At 33.5% G+C, this 21,975-nt stretch overlaps 1 protein-coding gene across 1 annotated transcript in view; it reads right to left on the bottom strand.

Moving 5' to 3' along the window:
• subdued (anoctamin 1) overlaps positions 1–20,143 on the bottom strand; it is a 28,283-nt gene extending 8,140 nt beyond the window's left edge. The window contains exons 1-17 of the mRNA XM_077438138.1: positions 19,903–20,143; positions 19,572–19,829; positions 17,933–18,021; positions 15,464–15,589; positions 13,721–13,928; positions 13,572–13,640; positions 13,295–13,366; positions 11,512–11,672; positions 10,129–10,297; positions 9,935–10,055; positions 9,748–9,859; positions 9,506–9,666; positions 9,289–9,425; positions 8,458–8,553; positions 8,222–8,386; positions 7,943–8,146; positions 7,719–7,873 (exon numbers count right to left, since the gene is read on the bottom strand). Coding sequence (XP_077294264.1) covers positions 7,719–7,873; positions 7,943–8,146; positions 8,222–8,386; positions 8,458–8,553; positions 9,289–9,425; positions 9,506–9,666; positions 9,748–9,859; positions 9,935–10,055; positions 10,129–10,297; positions 11,512–11,672; positions 13,295–13,366; positions 13,572–13,640; positions 13,721–13,928; positions 15,464–15,589; positions 17,933–18,021; positions 19,572–19,802 — 2,276 coding nt within the window. The 5' untranslated portion in view covers positions 19,803–19,829; positions 19,903–20,143. The remainder of the gene's footprint in view (positions 1–7,718; positions 7,874–7,942; positions 8,147–8,221; positions 8,387–8,457; positions 8,554–9,288; positions 9,426–9,505; positions 9,667–9,747; positions 9,860–9,934; positions 10,056–10,128; positions 10,298–11,511; positions 11,673–13,294; positions 13,367–13,571; positions 13,641–13,720; positions 13,929–15,463; positions 15,590–17,932; positions 18,022–19,571; positions 19,830–19,902) is intronic.
• Positions 20,144–21,975: the final 1,832 nt, after the last annotated feature.

Raw genomic sequence — 21,975 nt, 5'->3', positions numbered from 1 at the left:
ATATATAAGAGTCAAGTTTTATTGTTATTGTTAAGAAATATTTTGTTGTTATTGTTTTATTGTTATGGCTAGAAAGTTTAATAATATAACTTTTAAATCAAATCGCCACCCTGGCACTTTGATTGATATAAACATTGTTTTTCGAGTACAATTAAAAAATATTTTGACTAAAATTTCACATAAAATTTTGTATTCCAAATATTGTGAGCAGAATCTCGTTCTAACACTCGAATAGTAATCTGAGCACATTCAAAACTTAAAAGACGTTTAGTGAAATTTATTGGCTTTTTTATCTAAAACCACCCAAAACTTCGAAAGAAAACATTCTTTAAACTATTGACCATACACACTTGAGGATACATAAAATGAGGGAACTCAGCTTAAATGAATAGTGATCTCTAAATTCACATGTTAAAATTTGATAGTTTTTTGACATACATGGATTTAGAATTGCTAAAAGGAAATGTTACTGTTGACACACAAACACGGGTTTTGCAAAATCAAAGATGTTGAAGAGGATTAGGCAAAATCAAAGATGTTGAAGAGATTAGTTCAAGTGAGAATATTTATTATTATTTGATTTTTTTTATAAATATTTGAACTACCAATATTAGGATACAACTTATTACTTTATCTATGTACGTCAGCGGTTTCCAAACTGGGAGGCGCGCCTCCCTGGGGAGGCGCGGACTATTGCCAGGGGAGGCGCCAAAACTTTTTAATAAAAATAATTTTCATATCATAATATCAACAAATAAATAAAATTTCATATCGTAGCTTAACAGTAAAAATTCAATGTATGAATGTTTATTTTTATTTTTCTTTCATTTTTATATATATACATACATTTAATTCCTATAATAAAATTATCCGGAGAGGAAGATTTTAAAAATTGCGCATTTGCAAATGCTCTGTTTTAGCTAAAGATGCCCATTTAATTGCATATCTTCGATATGTCGCGGATAATAATATATTAAAAGATATATTATTTTGCAAACACATTCTTGGGAAGAGCACATCCATTGAAATTTTTAGTTTTTTAGTTTTTTAGAAAACAGTTTTTTTTTAAGAAAACGACATAAAGTGGAATCATTGCGTTGGACTGTGTACCGACGGAGCTCACTCAATGTCCACAAAGCAGGTCTTCAAGCATTGGTCAAAAATAATGCACCACATGCTATCTGGACGCACTGTATGCTTCACAGAGCAGCTCTAGTGTCAAAAAATATGAGCGAGGAACTGAACAGCATTTTTACAAAAGTTATAAAAATTATAAACTACATTAAGAACAGTCCTTTGAGAGCAATGTCCTATGGAAGCTAATTATACCTCACTTTTGTATTATTGTGAAGTTCGCTGGCTATCCCTTGCAAAATTGATTCAAAGGGTGTTTGAACTCAAAGAAGAAATAGCAACTTTTCTCGAAGAAAACCAACACGAAGAGGCACATTTGTGGACGAACGATAATTTTATTGTAAAACTTGCCTATTTGGTTGAAATTTTTGGAAAATTGTGCGGTTTAAATAAATCAATGCAGGGATCACAAATACATCCACTTGTTCAAAAAGACAAAGTAAAAGCTTTCATTAAAAAGGTGAAGTTATGGAAATCAAATTTACAAAAGAATGAGTTGGATATGTTTTCACTGTCCAAAGATTTCTGGGCCACAGCCAATATTGAAGCAAGTAAAAATCTTTTTATCGACCACTTGGATGGTTTAGTGCTGCATTTTTCCAATTATTTCAAAGACCTTGATTTCTCAAAGTTTTTGTGGATACAGAATCCATTTAACTACAATGAAGAAGACGAATTTGAGCTGACAACCACCGAAAAAGAAAAATTAATAGAATTATCATGCGATAGCTCACTAAAACAAACGTTTCAAAATGAAACCATAATTAAATTTTGGAAGATCTTAGTGGAGAGTATGAATCTTTGTATTGCAAAACATTGTAAGTACTTCTATCGTTTGTAACGTCTTATTTATGCAAAACGGGCTTTTCGGCACTAGCTGCAATGAAAACCAAATATCAAGCCAGTTTAATTGTCGAAAAGGAGTTACGAGTGGCACTCTCCATATTGCCCCCAAGATTTGATAAACAACAACATCCTTCGCATTAAATTTTGATGTGTTAGATGTAGTTTAATTAGTAATTTAATATAAAAATAAATATACGCATTCGTATAAATTTATGTTATAGCTAGGGTTGCCATAATTATCAAGCATTGATACGGGACATTTAAGTGCTACATAAATAAAATATGGAAAAGTAGGTAGGTAATAGTTTATTTTAAAAAAATTTTAAAAAATTTTCATCGTTAAAATAGACCAATCGTATTTTAACGATGATTTAACTTTTTTAATTAAATCGTTTTCCTCTTTTACATGATGATAAAATTGGGCGCAAGTCATTTTAAAATTATACTGGCAAACCAAAATTGCCTCAACTGTCTCAACTGCCAGCTTATTTCTTTCGTCCGACCATTATGTTGACATCAGGGAAAATATTCTCTCCACATTGGCATTGTGCGCTGGAATGGCAAATATATACTCACATAGTTTTATAAACATGACTTCTGTTCAATATGCTTGGTATCTCTAAAAAACTTTATCCATTTCTCTTCCATACTCAATTTCAGCGTTGTCTCCCACTTTTCGTTGGTATTATTTTAATTTAAATAATCTTTTAAATATACGAACTTGTTGAAAATAAGCTCATTGTTTCCAACATCGATGTTCCTTACTTGCAAATATTCAACGGTTTGTTCTATTTCCCCCCATTCAGGAACTTGCTTGAGAGTCATCCAATCGAAAGCATTAAATTTTTATCAATGCAGTGTTAAATAAATCGACAGTCTGTTTTTGGAGAAAAGTTTAGGGAGAAAACGGGACAAATTGTAATACGGGACCGAGTAGTGAAATACGGGACATGTCCCGTATATACGGGACGTATGGCAACCAGAGTTAAAACCTAGCAAAACCTTTTTATTATTCTGTCTATTGTAGTGTTCAGTATTTTTTTTTTAAATAAAGATTTATTATTTAAAACGTGTCTATATTATTATATCTATTAAAAAATAAAAGGTAGGGAGGCGCGGAAAAAAAATTTTTTTTTAGGGAGGCGCAGTAGCATAAAGTTTGGAAACCGCTGATGTACGTAGTAACAATAGATGAAGTTTTGTGATCATACGAAAATTCGAACTCGAGATTTTGACTGATTCGAACTCAGAATCGATCGCTGATCAGGTATTCATGATCTAGAAAAAATGTGTGTGTGTGTGTGTATTTTGGGGATATTTTTAGCACCGTTAGTCCTATCGAAATGAAACTTAGTATCGGTTAATGAAATTCTTATCGACACGTCGTAATTTTTTTTCAAATTTTTAAGTTGACCGGAAATGGTACCTCCCCTTATAGGTGTCCTCTTTTTTTAAGTTTTTGAATTCAATTATCTCCCAAACCACTAACTGAATCAGACTGAATTTTTTTTAAATATGATAGAAATAATAATTTTTATAACCTTATATTTTTTAAATATTTCTATCTGAACCGGAAGTAGTACTTTTACTCTAGAGAATCGAGGTTTTTTATGTTTTTCTTAGAAACTTTTTGGTTTATTGAACTGAAATTTCATATCTAAAAGTTTAAGCTTAATACCAAGTTATATATAAAATTTAGTAAGTATCTGTCAACCGGAAGTGGCAGTTTACTCTTGTACGATTTTTCTTCCACTATTTTTTTCGACCCCTTAAACATGTGTTTTCGTCACAAAAAATTCAAGTATAATTCTTGTAGCAATTTGATGAAAAGAAAAAAAAATTATTAAATTTTATAAACCGGAAGTGGGTTTTTTTCTCTTAGAAAGGTTGAAAATGTTGTGCCCACTACTCTGTCCACACCCCTGAACGTATTAAGCTGAAAATTTATATTTCTATCCTTTATGTACTAACTTAGAGCTGGTAGGGTTTTGGTCAGAATTTGTAAACCGGAAGTAGTATTTTTTTTTAAAACAATATTTCATTATTTTATTTTGACCCTTAAAATTATTTTTATTTTCTTGATATTTAATGAGTATAATACTGATAGTGATTTTTAGTAATAAAAAAAATTTGAACAAAATCTGACAACCGGAAGTAGAACTTTTTTTGTTTTGTGCAAGTTTCCATACATTTGCGCTCAATTTGTATCGCTATCATAGTCATCAGTTCAATATCGAATTTTGTTTTGTTACCTTCTTATATTCCTCAAATACATAGATAAAGTCATGGGTTGGTCACACCCGAATTTTTTTTAGTAAAAAAAAAACCGAGGGGGGGGGGTCGTAAAAATTAAACACCGACCTGGTTCTTTTTAATTTAGCACTAACAGCACCCTGAGCTTCAATGAATATAGAAAAAACCTTATCTTGCAATATGCAAACCGTACTTGACCAGTTTACGAAAAATTATTTTATAGGCTTTAAAATTATGGCAAATAAGCTAGAACCACAATATTTATCAAGAAGACTATCTTTCAAGCAATGTATTATAATTTTCAACCATAATTAATTTTGTTTTTAAGGTCATTCCGTAGTCCGGTTTTGTGTTACATCGTCATTTTAGGATGGACTGTACATATGTTAATAGATAATTAATATATCAATAATTTATATGAATATTAAAACATGGAAATGTCTACTGTCTTCTTTTTATTATATACTGATAATGATGAATTTTTAAATAATTACATTTATTATTTATTACGTATTCACTCCTTTGTAAATCAAATTCAACTTTTTGCTAATCAAATTCACACGTTGAGAAAAAAATGCATGGTTAAAATAAAATGATTGTAAATCGAATTTTATTTTTCAGCTCAAAAGAACCTATTGTCTTCGAAGTATTGAAGCGCATATGCTTCGACCAAATCTTTTTCTAGGAATCTTAACATTTTTTATGTAGTTAGGGTTGGTTAAATGATTTTCCCAATGTAATTAACCTCAAAATACATGAGGAAATCATCGACCTTCTGTTGGATTTCTCGTTCTTGTGCCAATAGCCATGGGTTGAGAATTTGGAGGAGTTCCTCCCAGCTTTCGACTACATTTTCTGGAGGAACAAATGCTAATGCCAATACCATTTTTAATTTATTTGCATTTTCCTGATTATCGTAAAATTCAGATAATCCCAATTCCTGGATTTTTCTGTAGGTACTTTGGGACAGATGGAAAAAGCAACCCGTTACTTGCGCATTTGGCCATATGTCAGACGTGAACCTCGTGTAGCTTCCATAGACATATGGAATGTTCGAGACCGAATATTACATAATTATGGAAAAACGGACAACGAAGTGGAAGGCTTCCATATGAAAGTTGGCTATACAATTGGAGCCCAATTTCCAAACCTGTGGAAGTTCTTGAAAGCCCTTCAAGGTCTCCAAGCCAAAACCGAGAAGTTAGTACAAGAACTAAACTCCGGAGTTATTCTCGAAACTGTGTTTACCGAAACACTCTGTTCTGGCAATTTTTCGCATGGACACCTTCTTCGCTTTCAAATACGCAGCAATCAAAGTTTTTTTTCGGCGTAAATATCCCTGCAGCGACCAATTTCTGAAGAATCGATATTGTTAATTTAAAAATTCAAAATTAAATATTAAATCCATCAATTTTATAAAAAAAAAACTATTAAACCCATAATTACCCTTAGAACAATCATAAAGCAAAAGGTCTCAGCTGAGCATGATCTTTTCAATGTTTGAAAGCATTTGACGCACAATGAACAAAGGCGTACCCTTAGCAGGTATATTACGGGTTTTTTGTACCTAAGTCTGTTTTATTTTGCATACATACAAGATAACTGTATTTTGTACATAGTTAAAGAGAATTACGTTTTTTTACCAATATACAGAAGAAATAACTAAGATAAATTTACAAATAACGAAGTGATGATTAGAACAAACACGTATGTCGCAAAATTCACAAGCGTTCCGTTTTATGCTGCTGGTGGTGTATATATATATATATATATATATATATATATATATATATATATATATATATATATATATATATATATATATATATATAAATATATATATACATATAATTCAATGACATCTGCAATACGATTAAAAAGTTTTTTTTTTCAATTTAAATACGTAAATATTGGATACGGTTGAGAACCCCTGTCATTTATACTAATTTAATAACGCCCGCGATGTGTACGATAAAAAGTAAATTATTCATTTGAAATAAAGTAAATTTTGGAGACGGTTGAGAAGCCCTGCCATATAAACTAATGCAATGTAATCTGCAGTTCATACGCTCAGAAAGTTTTTTTTTTCAATTTAAATACGTAAATATTGGATACGGTTGAGAACCCCTGTCATTTATACTAATTTAATAACGCCCGCGATGTGTACGATAAAAAGTAAATTATTCATTTGAAATAAAGTAAATTTTGGAGACGGTTGAGAAGCCCTGCCATATAAACTAATGCAATGTAATCTGCAGTTCATACGCTCAGAAAGTTTTTTTTTTTCAATTTAAATACGTAAATATTGGATACGGTTGAGAACCCCTGTCATTTATACGAATTTAATAACGCCCGCGATGTGTACGATAAAAAGTAAATTATTCATTTGAAATAAAGAAAATTTTGGAGACGGTTGAGAAGCCCTGCCATATAAACTAATGCAATGTAATCTGGAGTTCATACGCTTAGAAAGTTTTTTTTTTCAATTTAAATAAGAAAATATTGGATACGGTTAAGAACCCCTGACATTTATACTAATTTAATAACGCCCGCGATGTGTACGATGAAAAGTGGATTATTCATTTGAAATAAAGAAAATTTTGGAGACGGTTGAGAAGCCCTGCCATATAAACTAATGCAATGTAATCTGCAGTTCATACGCTCGGAAAGTTTTTTTTTTTCAATTTAAATAAGAAAATATTGGATACGGTTGAACATTTTGAACATTTTTGAACATTTTGTCGCTTGAACATTTTTTCCGTTTACATTTTGTCGCGGGTACATTTTGTCGCGGGTACATTTTGTCAGTGCACTAATTTTCGGGTACATTTTGTCGTTGAACATTTTGGACTTGCACCAATTGTCGTGTAACCATAATTCTTGTATCAATGTAATGAAAATAAAAAAAAATCACTACATTGTAATAAGCCGGAAGTGGGATTTTTTCCTATTAGAAAAGTCAAAAATGTTGTGACCACAATTCTTTCCACACCCCTGAATATATCAAGCTGAAAATTTATATTTGTATACTTTATGTACTAACTTAGAACTGATAAGGTTTTGGTCAAAATTCGTAAACCGGAAGTAGTATTTTTTTTTAAAACAATAGTTCATTATTTTATTTTGACCTTTTAAATTATTTTTATTTTCTTGATATTTAATGAGTACGATGATTATAGTGATTTTAAGTAATAAAAAAATTTCGAACAAAATCCGACAACCGCAAGTAGAACTTTTGTCTTGTGTAAGTTTCCCTACATTTGCGCTCAATTTGCATCGAAAATGCTCTCATAACCGGTACGTATTTTGTTTTGTGACCTTCTTATATTCTTCAAATACATAGATAAAGTCATGGGTTGGTCACATCCGATTTTTTTTTATTTAATCTACGACTAGCTTTTCTCTTTAGCATATGAGGAAATATCAGATCAGTCTTTCTCCGACTTTAAAACTATACAAGTGCAATTTAATATAGCTTTTAATACCTTTGTCGAGCCGTATGTTTCCAAGTTCGAACAATATTATGCCATCTCCACAAAGCGGGCAAACCCATCTCCAGCACAGTATTTACGGCTTGCTTTCCGACCATTATGATAGCTAACTGAATGCACAATTCCATCAAACAACCTCCAGGACCACACTGAAAATACAAATACATTGAAAATTACACTCAAACAACCATTTAACGGTTCAATGCAAAACTACACACCTCTTCCTGTCGGTATCCAAAAAATCTACTATAATTCCCGGGACGCCCTACAAACTTTCCTTTGAAGAAAGCTATATAGAAAATGGAAGCGTAGTAATTAACGAATTGTAAAAGATATATTTTGAGCGTGAGAGAGTCGTCAAACTCGGTCTGAGTCCGTAACAATTCCTGCTCGGTCAATTTTTCAGCTAGCCACGTATAGATCTGAAAGTATACACGTCAAATTTAATACGTTTTCTTTAAATGCAGTCAAACATATGCGAATTAAATTTACAATACCCAATTAAAAACGCAAATGAGGCAAAGATTGATAGACGCGGCCGTCGCCGTCGTGAATAGAATAGCATAGCTCGTAATCACCGAGTCTCCTTGCACCGAGAGTGCCGCAAGCAATGACATGCGGTAAAGTGCAACGGCCATTACAGTTGCCAATGCTAAAGTAACCTGCAAAATTACATCAAAACTTACACGATGTAATAATTAGATTGTGTAAATTATGATTTCGATCAAATTACCAATAGTATGACAATTGAAAAGCTGAGGATCGTGGCTGGAAGACGCATTCTCCAAAACGGTACGTGAGGTTCTAATGTGTTCGTTACGACGTTGACCTGTAATTTTTTTACAATGGTGAGTATTTGAGTTGAGTTTTGATATGCTTTATGCAGGGCCGGCTCAAAGGTGCAGCAGAATAGGCACGTTCCCAGGGCGCTATAGATAAGGGACACTGCGAGGCGCCCCCATTTTTCTTTTTTATTTGATTATTAAATTGAAAAAATAATTTGGTTTTCTTTGAAATTATAAAACATTCTATATTCAACTTAATTTTTCTACTCGAAGTAACAATACTGATTGTAAAATATTATAATTAACGAGAAACGCAGGAAGTTGACTGTCAAATATCAACGACTCACGAATAAAACTTGTAAAACAGCAAACTGTTGTCGGTACAAATGGTAATTTGGAATTGTATTTTATATTAGATACCGCTAAAACATATGTACATATGTATATCAAGAATAAATTTACTTCACAAAATTAAATATCTTAACCAATCATATTCGAAAGAAGAAATGTCACTCTATAAAATTCTTCAATTCATTGCTGAATATAAATTAATGTCTTCATTACCAAATTTATTCATAGTTATCCGTATTTTTAAAACGTACCTATTTTGAATAAAAAAATTTAATTTAATTTGTTTTCGTCTTAATATATTTTTCTTCAACATAAAATTTCAAGAACTTTCAACTAAACAAAATTTAAGGGGGAGGGGGCGCTGAAACTAATCTGCCTAGGGGCGCCATCTACCCTCGGGCCGGGCCTATAAATATAAAATGTAGGACTTGTTTTTTCTTGACGTGTGCTAGTCGAGTCAGGTATTGAGGTCTGGGATGCTCTTCATGCACATCAAAGCCCGTCAAATCCCATCGGTGTGTTATTTCAGCTGAATATCTTTTCCAAAGTTCAAGGAACGTGGCCGCTGTAATAGATAAATAAATAGTAAATTTCATAACTCACATAACGGAGTAACATAGTCACATAGTCATCATTCCAACTTACCCCAGAAGCTCATAAAGATTGCAAAGAACACGGTAGTCGGATTATCAAACAGATACGTAACCCTAGAATGCAGACACGTCTCTTTAAGCTCCCAATAGTCACACCAATAATCGCACAACGGACACATTTTAATGGCAGACTGATCGTTACAAACATCCTCACTTAAAGCAAAATCACAATACAACGATAAGCATAATTATGCACACATACATATAACACAAAACAAATAATAACAAACATACCTCGGTTGATTAGTATAAAGAGTAGCGATGGAATATACGAAACAACCCAAGCCTACGATAGCAGCCGGGAGAAGCATGTGAGTGTAAAATCCCAACCAAGCAAAATACAAAGCTGAAACACAAACCAAAAATAATATAATACAATCCTGAAAAGCTAACTATTTACAGCGACATCATTAATGCGTACCTATTTTTACACCAAAGTAATCTTTGACGTAATCCAACGGTTGATATCGGTAGCATTTTGACAACGAAGCCCACTCGGTGTAAAGCAAATTCCTCATCGAGCCCGGAGTACGAATATCACCCTGAAATATTATATATAATTAATTGCACTATTACACAATGTATAATAGCAAAACTAGAATAAAGCGCGCTTACATCGTGCAAAGGATAAGCAGCCGTGTAGGTGCCGTCAGATATGAGTCTTTCGATGCCGAATGCAAAGTCATCATGTCCGTCTATGGAGAACTTTTGCCTATCCAATACAAATTGGACTATCCGGGAGCAGACAGCACCGGACCAAAACCCAGGAGTGTTTAAATCAAATCTGTAACATTGATAGTATTAAATAAATGATACAGCAAATACAGCACAGCACAGTAGCTCACGTAAACGACAGTTTCTATTCATACTATACAGCAACACACAATCAGGCAAGTTTTGTTTGATATCAGCTTACATATACATACATGACAGAGCGACGATACGAGTCAATATTGACACGGTATAACATTTCCGAAAATATACGATACAACGCGTGCACTTGCTACTATGACGTCACGCCGTGAGTGAATATTTCCACAATGGCCAAAAAATCCGACGTTTTACTTGATATTATAACGTGGGAACATGAGAGAGAGTATCCAGTGTCTAAGTGCATTAGTGGGTGAACAATAGAGACCCTGGATGAAGTTCCCGAACAAAGGATACGCTAGAGTTCTCACAGTCGTGGTCGAGTGCATGCGTAAATAATAGACTCGCCAGGGTAGACCTTTAAGTGCCTAGACAATAGATACATTCATGGATCTGAGAAGCTGTGCTGGGCAACTTGTCCTTAATAAGGAGGTAAATAAGGTAGATCAGATTATTCTGGAGTGAGCGGTGAATCCGTGTGGACCTCTTGAATCGTTGAATAAATGCTGTGAAGCGACTTTGGCCTTTCATTTGGATCCTGAACCCACCCCTACGCAACAATATGTTACGGTGACAAGTACTGCTGTATCCACTGTCTAAGTGCATTCGTGGGTGAACAATAGAAACACCTGATTAGGTTAACGGAACTCAGTAAGTGCCCGAACAAAGGATACGCTGGAGTTCTCACAGTCCTGGTCGAATGCGTGCGTAAGCAATAGACTCGCCTGGGTAGACCATTAAGTATATAGACAATAGATATATTAATGGATCTGGGAAGCTGTGCTGGGCAACTTGTCCTTTATAAGGAGGTACACATGCTAGATCAGATTATTCTGGAATGAGCGATGGTTCCGTGTGGACTTCTGCGATCGTTGAATAAATGCTGTGAAGCGACTTTAGCCTTTCATTTAGATCCTGAACCCACCCCTACGCAACAATATGTTACAGTGACATGTACTGCTGGACAGTATGAATAGATTTTGTCGGCTGTTCTTGCTGTTACGTCTACGCCACGTTAGACACAAATATGTCCATATAAAATGTACCAAAGAATACTTTTCATACATGCTGGTTATACGTGCTGTGTTACTATGAATAGACCTTAAAAGTGTGTCGAAATGAACTTACAAATATTCCTTGTCGCGCGAATAGACTGCTGTGAATCTGTGCCCCTTTTCTGGAAATATTCTACCATCGACTTTGATTTCTTTCATCACACTCTCCCGACATGTGTTGACTCTGTCGAGTAAGGAGTTTGTTTTACGGTGTACTTTGCGCAATCCAGGCAACTAAAATAAACAAACCGAGTAAATTAAACGTGTTAAAATGATGAAAAAAAATCACTTCACACGTGTTCGTAGAACTGTATTGAAAAAGCACACTTAATAAACAAATTTATAAGATAATAAATTTATACGAAAATATTCAGTATATCTACTGGCTCATTTATCATGAACATATGAAGGTCATTTGAAATGCTCTGAGTATATTATGTATATAAAATTCTCAATCCATTGATTCAATGAGATTTATTCGCTTTATTCTTCTAATTTAGCCCCATATAATTTTCATCTATTCTAAGATGTCAAAAAATCCTCAGTGGTGAACGATTTTCTTAAAATGATGAGTTGAATTCGACGGTAAACAAACGGCTATTTAAGAAAAGGATTAGACAATGTATGTATGTTAAATTACAAGAATATTAAAGCTTTTCAAATGACTATATGTTATATAATATATTATATCATCATCATCATCTACAGCCGCTCACCATCCATTGCTGGACGAAGGCCTCTCCAACACGCTTCCACTGGTTTCTATTTTGCGCAACACTCATCCATCTCACTCCACACATTTTCCTTATTTCGTCTACCTATCTTCCCAGTGGTCTTCCTTTTACCCTTTTGCATTCTCTTGGGTACCATTCTAGTACTTCTTGTGTCCACCTTTCGTCCATTCTTCTTGCCACGTGACCTGCCCATTGCCATTTCAATCTCTTCACTCTATCCACTATATCGACTACAGTATTCCATTTACTATCTTTCCTCGTAATGCCAAGCATTCAGCATTCCACACTTCTTTGAGTATATTGAACTTAATGTAGCATCTTGTCGTTCAATATCCAAATTTCGCATCCATACGTCATCACTTTGATTAATGCAAAACGCATTGATCGAAAATCTGATATATTATACATGCATGAGTCAATAATTCTAATAAAACGGTCACTATAAAAAATATTCATTGATTATATGTAAAATTTTCAGTGCAAAACACACATGTTAATATGATGAATGATCGATGATACATTTTAAGTTTAATGTGATCAAGTTCCACAGTTTAACAGCAGATGATTGGTAAAAACACACATATGTAGATGATTAGTGAATCAAACTCACACAACGACCGCTAAATCATATCATATTAATACCTCATCACTAAAGTAAATGCTCTGAATCAAAGTTGGAAACAGTATGTGGAACTTATTTTATTTAAATCAGTATATACAAGTATATAAAACATAATCGATTTTGTTATAGTGTGAAAGATAAATCATTATAATTACAATAGCAAAGCAAGCGTAGTAGTTTGAATCGTCCAGTATAGTAAAAGTTATTCCGGAATCGATTCTAATTAAAAAGAAAGCTATTATATAATATTATGAGGTATTATTACAATATTTAATACAATAATAAAACAATATATGTACGTGCACATCTCACACACACACACATTATAAAAAGCTAATATTATATTATTATCGAATAAATCAATAATTAAAATACGCTGGTACAAATTCAAGTATAATATATATATTTTAAGCGTTTTTTTATATAAGCGAAATATGTATATGTATCAACAAAAACACCCCGCAATACTTGTTAGATGAATATTCAAACCCGTCGTATACCTTTTGGGATAGAAAAAGTGTTGCGTTCAAAATAGCGTTGTTACGGGAACCCTTTTCGATTTTACACAGGTCCTATAAATTATAGAATAACATTGGAGAGTGAAAAAAAAACAACAACAACAACAAAAAACAATCCTGTTATTGACGGAAACATGTATTGCTTAATTTATATTGTTTCAAAGTGAATGTGCGATGAAAAAGTTCAAGGGCAACTATAATTCATCCGTCTTCAAACTCAATAAAATCACAAAACATATGAACGTGTTATAGTTTATACCTCTTTCATCGGCATTCTCAGTTTCAGGATCTCGCTGTATCTTTTTAAAACACTAGACGGAGCGTGAATCTACAAAAAAAAAATCATCTATATACTTTAAAGTATGTATAATTTATTATAAAATTATAAACATGTTATAATATACGAACTTTAATGAAGTTAAGTCCACCTTCAGGTGGTTCCCTTTCGATGTGAAGACCTTCATGACGCAAACCTTTCTCGAAAATGGAACGTCGGACTCCGTCGATACGCCGACACGAATCCTTTTCAGACTCCCACACTAAAATGAAGTCGATAGTTCTAACACCATCCCGGAAGAAGAGAGAAGGATTTTTATTTACACCAGACGGTAACATGCTGCAAAGTTATAAAAGTATCATTTTATTACAATTTCTGCCATAGTAACTTTCATACAGTCGGAACATCTAAGCTGAACAATAAGAATCGCGTATTTTTCTTTCTAAACTATCTACATAGGTTCTGAGTTTAAGTACCGGAAGATAGTTTACAAAATTTTATGATCCTAAGTTTAAAATTGTGACTTTTCTTAGTTTTAGGAGCATTTTTGTATGGAAGCTCATCAATTCAGGATTCCGAGCCCTTCCGAAACCAACAAAGGTTCTAAATTTGGATATATCAGATTTAGCCAGCAGTATGGCTTGGTGGCTGCGTTTATGTTTAGCACCGAGAAATTACCGGGTTCGATCCCGTGCTAATCTTTAATACTGCTGGTCGGACTTGGATATTTGTGACTCCAAGTCGATCGTTTCTTATCAGAGTTTGTCAATTTATCTGATTTCAATGTTGAAACGGTTCCTCAATCAAATAGGCAAAAATCATCCTACCCGCTATGTCACAAATATTTGAATTTGATTTAAGTACAATGTGTAAAAATGTATGTACAAGTCTAAATCCATAGATGTCTCTGTGGATTAATTAATTGTTGATTTCGTGTTCTTCAGCCTCTCTAGGAAGGCGCATTGGGGTCTACCTGATAGGCCTTCCTGGCATATATCTATGTAAAATAAAATAAATAAAATTTGGAGGTCTTAGTTGAACATACAAACATTCATTTTTATATATTATAGTGGTTTTACCCGGCTTCGCTTGGTATTTGTAATATAAACCGCTTGAACATTAACTAAATTTATTTGAATACTTTTATTTTATTTGAATATTAATTTGTTGTTTTATTAAATTAAACGTTACGGATTCTACGACCCAAACAAACATGCATACATACAAAGTCTCTTTCGAAATTATATATTAGATATAAGATATTGTAACGTATGCGAAAAAATGAGCCGCCGTCTTAATTGGTTTTGAGGATTATCTCCAGGCTTAAGTGCAAGTCGGCTAACAATGGAGACCCTTGAATGCATTTAGCGGCGGCGACTGTGGGACTGCATATCTGGTACGTGACTATAACAATAGGTAAACAAACGCGTCGAGGAAGATGCAGTGAGCGACCTGCCCTTTATAAGCAGGTACTTAGACCATATGAAGGCATTCTGGACGGAGCACGGGCAGTGCGTGGATCTCCTTAATCACCCAAATAAGTGCTGTGAAGCGACTTTGGCCTTTTATTTGGATCCTCCACCCACTCCTATGCAACAATATATATAAATATGACCAGGGGCAGTTTGTGTATAATATCTGAGGTACTGCAGTAGTTAAACCGATTTTTGTATGATGAAACTGTCACTGGACTCAATATTAACTGCGTCGTTGTTTATAAAACAGTCAAACTAATCAAATGTACGTATGTATTGATTAAAAAAAACAATTCGAAAGTACAAATGTAGATTTAGCTCATTACTGATATGAATCTAGTCTCGCAATAGCCAAAATTTGGCTGCCAAAGTCGAACATATATTAGTAAACAAACTCACCGTGGAGGAGTAAGTGGGATGGACTCCATATCCCTGGAGAAGACCGAAGCTTCCGTCGGCTTCTCGTGCAATTCACTGCAAGGAGGCTCATCGGCCAATCTCGTAGACGCCACACTTTCATTATCCCTAGAACAAACAATGACTCAATACAAAATCATAAAACACACTCTATACAACGTAAAATAGTCACCTAATCCCCGCGGAAAAGTTTCCGGTAATCACGGAGATTTTATTATTGAAAATGGTCATGTTTTAAAATGGCGCGTGTTTGCTGGACGCCGCGTCGAATGATAATGATTTTTTTCAGGATACGACTGTCTAATTTTGACGACATCCATCACTTAATAAATTATTCATCCATTAAATGCGGGGATAGAGGGTGGGGCGCATAATTATTATTAAGGGTGTGTACGGCCCAACCCTTAAGGGAGGGCAAACAGAACAATCGAAACCCATAAATAGGCTGGTGTTGAGTGTGTGAGAATCGAATTCGAGCGTAGTAAAAATAAATGAAAGTGTGCCGCCAGGTCCTCATATAAATTGATAGCTTTTGAACGACATGGATCAACAACCGGTGTGTTTATATAAAGTTTTGATCGTATCAAGTGGGGTGTGTAGCTATTCAATGCTTTTTTTATATGTGTATAATAATAAAAAATGGTGTGCAATGTCATATATGTATATTATTTGACTTAAATGTTTTGTTTTTAATAATAAAACTGAATTCAGACTATTTTTTATATGCGGCATTGTGTCAATAAAAATCGAAACTATTTTACAATGATGTTCAAAATATACTAAATAGAGTGTAGTGTTGAAATTATGAATTTAAATGATGATTTTGTAAGTCGAACGGCAGACACGACAGATAAGCGCATAAAGGTCTATTCATACTGGCACAGCAGAGCGCGGCAACTGCACATAAACAGCAGTTGCCGTTGATACATTCTATATGCAGACATTCATACATATGTTCCGTAAGGTAATTGGAATACACTGAGCAACAAAAAATCAAGTTTTTGAGTTACCAGAGCGGAGACTAGCCCACCTTTACTAAGTTTGACCCCACTGAATTCGAATATGATAATGATTTTTATTGGTTAGTGATCGTTTACGAGATATGAGCGTTTAAAAAAATGCGCGATTTTTGCAGTTTTTTGGCTTTTGCGGTCTTTAACTCAAAATCTAGTATTGCTGTGATCAAAGTGAGTATTGGAATCAATAGTCAGATGTTTTTCCTATTGATTGTGATATTTAAATACTTATAATTAATTGTCTAGCAAATTTTAAAAGTCAAAAATATATATTTGTTTTACCGATTTTTTCTCCGTGCGTTTATTTGGACAGTTTTTTATTTCACCACGTTTATAAGGATTGGTTTTCTATCTCAATATTTTTTTTTATCTAAACGTACTAACTCGAGCGATAATTGCAATAGAAATGCTTTCGCTGTGTAGACATTCGTAACGCGGTTAACGTTGGTGCAAGTGAGATGGCATGCAGTCCGACCGCTGAACTCTGTGCAATCATTAAAGCAATGAAATATCACAATTAATAGGAACAACATCTGACTATTGATTCCAATACTCACTTTGAGCACAGCAATACTAGATTTTGAGTTAAAGACCGCAAAAGCCAAAAAACTGTAAAAATCGCGCATTTTTTTAAACGCTCATATCTCGTAAACGATCACTAACCAACTAAAATCATTATTATATTCGAATTCAGTGGGGTCAAACTTAGTAAAGGTTGGTTAGTCTCCGCTCTGGTCATTTTTTTGTTGCTCAGTGATATTTTTAGTAATACATTGAGATCGCCCAAAAGAAAATTTTTGCCAAATACCTATTAAATATATTTAATTTAATATTAAAATATAATTGTTTAATATGAAAAAAAAAATGGTAAAAACTACCTACCTACCTAGATATAAACAATATAAAACACCGATAGAAAAATTAATTAATTAATTAAATAAATTTAAAGCCAAGTGGAAAGATTGGCATCGATTAGTATATATAGAAGTTTTTTTATTTTGTTATTATACATACATACATATCTTCGTATACGTTTTAACAGTGACGTACATATATATATATATATATATATATATATATATATATATATATATATATATATATATATATATATATATATATCGAATCGAAACGACTATTATAGTTATATCAGACAGACAGAATAGAGATAATTAAAAGGTGTACCACCAATGGTTTTCAATTCGCCGAATCATTCAAACAACTTTACCCGGCCGAACATTCTATGTACTTTAAACGTGAAGTATGAATTATTCTACTACTTTCAACGATTTGAATGTAAGTTTAATTCATATAATAAAAACCGTAAACAATTTTAATACCACAAATATAAATCAAACAGATCTCTCCACTTAAAAAGTACACTGAAAGTTGAAGAATCAGTGGCGCAATAATAAATCAATAAAAAGGAAATCACCTTTCAGTGTTCATATCGATTGATACGTTATCGCTCATAATGGACAGAGTTTTCAAATCATCGGTGGCATCGTTGGCCGCTTCTTTCGCCTGAAATCAAACCGCCGAGTAAGTATTCATCGTTATCATTGACAATTACAACATATGTAACGAGACCGGTTACACAAAATTAATTATCATACGTGCTGCGGGTGTTTGGATGAAATAAGGCCGCGGCGCGATTATTCACCGTGTGTTAATTTTAAAAATGACTAGACGTCTTTCGGTAATATATTATACATAGTCCATTCGATAAACATTCAAAGAGTGTGGTATTGCGCTTTTGTAAATATTATGAATGGTTGATTCAATTGTATGGTTACTTATTATTAGTGAGAGTGTTTTTTTGGCCGTGTGCCTACATTTATCAAACTTTTGTATTTATTGTTTTAAATTGTAATGATTTATTTTGATTATATGTGATTCGAGTGTTGAAATTTTCAAAGAATAATAATCGAATAAGCGTGTGTGTTTATTATTGTGATTTTTTTTAATGAATGTACATAAATTGTAAGACAGAAATTTTTTACCTTGAATTGAACGTGGAAAATTTTAATTTTATTCGTATGACGTAAAAAATTTGATCGTTAATGTAAAAATCTAATGTTTTTATTGGTAAAAATATATTTATTTTTTTCTTATTCAAATTGTAGTTGTTTTGTATGGAAGTGTTTTTTTTATAGTGTTATTTAATGAGAGTAAATATTCCATTGAAATGATTTAAGCAAAAAGTTATTCATTTGAAATGTATGTAGAAATATATTTTACAAAATAATTTACACTGTGGAACACTTTTTCAATTCTGAAATTTAATTATTGATTTTTATTTAATTAAATATTATTAATTAAAGGATGTATTTTTAAATGTTATCAAAAAGGAAGAAATTTTTTATTTAAATTTATTCATTTTGATGTATTTATTATAGTGATTAAATAGAAAATAATATTGAGATTCAACATTAGTCTATTTGAATTAGATGAATGATTTTTTAATACTTTTTTACTATTATTGTTTAATTGTAAGACTGGTGTGACGCATTGGGGCAACCTGTCAGGTTACATTGGTCATTAATTTTTTTTTTATTGTTATTATTTATTCATTTGTGTATTAATTAAAATAATAAAATAAATAAATTTAAAAATACTTCAACAAAGCCGGTAGACCCATGGGGTTTGACTTAATATAAATACAAAAATTAAAACAAAAATATTCGTACCAATAATAAGATAATAGAAAAAAAGTAAACATGAATTAATACGAAATGCAAGAAAATATACCAAAAGATAAAACAATAAAAATAAATATATCTGAAACATTAACATAATATGTATATAACTAAAAGAAAATAGAATAATAATTAATAAATATTATATTTTGAATACCAAAAAAAAAAAATTACCCATTATGAATTGAAAATTCATAAGAAATTAATAGTGTTTGCAAAACAGCCCCTTAAAAAAGAGGCTTGAAAAAATTAGTACAAAAAACAGTTATACAATAAAATCCAAGTGCTGAAAATTTCCATCAAATTATACCATATGTGTTAACTCAAACGTTTCCACACAATTTTCTAAATAAAAAAATTTGGCCAAATCATTACGATGGACTCCTTCTCTTCGACCGTCGTCGCCTCAATGATGGACTTGGGCCTTTCATGACTCCTGGCTTCGTTGAGGAAGGCCGAAGTTTGCCGCGACATATCGCTGATGCCGTACATAACGTGCATGGGACTGCCCACCAGACTGGGTATCCGCTCCAGGAACGGTCTCCTCTCCGACGACGGGAAATCTTGAGGACTGCATTCTTCCAGAGAAGGATCACCATCCGACATCACGACACCTCAATCAAAACATGCACCCTGAAAAAAAAATTGAAAAAAAATATACTATGAAATTATATTGTATGGAGAACATCATTTGTAATGTACTCACTGTCTATGTATATAGGCTGAAAGAATTGAGGTTATGTGCAAATTTTGACAGGCGAGAATATGTCGAAAATGGATGTCACTCGTGTCACTGACATTGATATTTGTCACTGTGAAGTATATTTGCCTAGGGATTCATCTTATCTCGTAATTATCGTGTTTGCGGATGCGTCTGCACTTCCGCGAAAACCTGTCTCGCGGCTTTATTTTTACACTTGGTCGTAAGTGAGTGAATCACGTCCACTGTTTGCACCTATTTGACAGATGCGATCAGCTGATGATAAGATAAAAATGCATGTTTACAATGCACTATCGCATGTGTTATTTATTTCAATGAGTGTTTACGCTTTGATATTGTTAAGGTTGTGTTTTGATTTTTTTTTAAACGGTGTTTTCATTTAAGAGTTCACAGTGAAATGCAAAAGGGAAATGGTGGGATTTTCTTATTTTTTAAAAGTGATTTCTTGTTATATTGAAAGTTGGAGGAATTTAATATAATATATTTTTACTTAATTTTAAGTGTATGCGATTAGAAGGGCTTTCTACACTTTGTGTCGGCTACATACATATATGGCACATTGCGCTTAAGAGGGCTGGACACCAGCGCCTTGTCCATACAAACGTATTACACTTCTCCCTTCGTCAATTTTGGCAATAGATAAATTATTTTTGAATATGCTAAGGATATCCACCATTGGGATGCATCTATCGTTTTATTTTTTTGATTAGTTATTTTTTATTAGGAGCTAGGAGCCGCCAAACACTATAAAATCGCCTCTTTTTTACACCCACGAAAAGAGTCCAGCGTGCTTTTTTAACGGTCGATTTAAAAAAAAATACGCACATAATTGCACAGAAAATATCTTTCTCATACCGATGATGAAATTTTTTTAAAAGTTGGTCCACTTTTGGAGGAGAAATAGGAGAATACGAAACCTCGATTTTGTCGATTTAAAATACGTATACTGTCGTATTCACTCAATATATATATTGTCGCATTCACTCAATATATATGTACATTCACTCAATATATATATCGAAGAAAGGAACGGCAACAAAATTAAGGTTTCGGGTGTACAGCCCTCTTAAGAGTCCTGCACTCCTATGTTTGGTCGGTGTTGCTGTTCGGATGCGAATCGTGGACGCTGTTAGTGGCATCCATGAACAGGATAGAGTCCATTGAAATGTGGTGTTACCGGAGGATGCTAAAGATCTCGTGGAAGGAGCATGTAATAAACGAAACAGTCCTCCAGCTTCTTCATAAAAAGAGAGAGCTTCTTGACACGGTGAAGCGCCGTAAGATGGAATATTTTGGCCACATTATTCGCGGCCCCAAATATCGCCTTCTACAAAAAATCATAGAAGGGAAAATAGAAGGCAAACGGTGGCTTGGGAGAAAGAAGCTTTCTTGGCTCCGGAACATCAGGTCTTGGATGGGACTCGGTCTCGAAAAGTTATTTCGGCTTGCCCATGATAGGAAAGAATTCGCACGGGTCATAAACGATGTCTGCCCGTGGTAGTCGCCTACATCCGAATACGGGTTCTGCATTAGAAGAAGAAGACACATATGGTCTTTAGAAGGTAATTAGATTATTAGTCACATTGCGATCGCCCAAAAGACAATTTTTGCCATGAAAATCGCGAATACGGAATATTTGGCACTCGAGTTCTTGTTAGTATGATAGTTATCGTTAGTATGATGGATTTTTCGGCTGCCAGATGTTCCGTTATAGAGATTTTAGTGACTTTTGGGCGAGCGCCTTGTGACCAATAATCACCGAACTCTTTTTTTAAGTGTCTGTGATTAGAAGGGCTTTCTACATTTTGTGCCGGCTACATACATATATGGTCTTTAGGGTGACCGGAAAAATGCACTCGAGATAGTTACACTCTCGGGACATGCAAACTTTCAAAGATGCTCAAGGACAATTCCATAAAAGGCGTCAAGGGGTATTTGGATGTTATTCGAGGGTGCTAACCTTTTTTTTGTGGAATTCTATTGCGTTATTTTTGAGCGCCTTTGAAAATTATGACTTCTCGAAACTGCGCTACTATTCAGTACAATTTAGTGCATCTT

Source organism: Arctopsyche grandis, chromosome 9 (assembly GCF_051622035.1).
Source record: "Arctopsyche grandis isolate Sample6627 chromosome 9, ASM5162203v2, whole genome shotgun sequence".
NCBI lineage: Eukaryota > Metazoa > Arthropoda > Insecta > Trichoptera > Hydropsychidae > Arctopsyche > Arctopsyche grandis.
The sequence above is the reverse complement of the archived record's forward strand: the minus strand, read 5'-3'. Positions and strand labels throughout refer to the sequence as shown.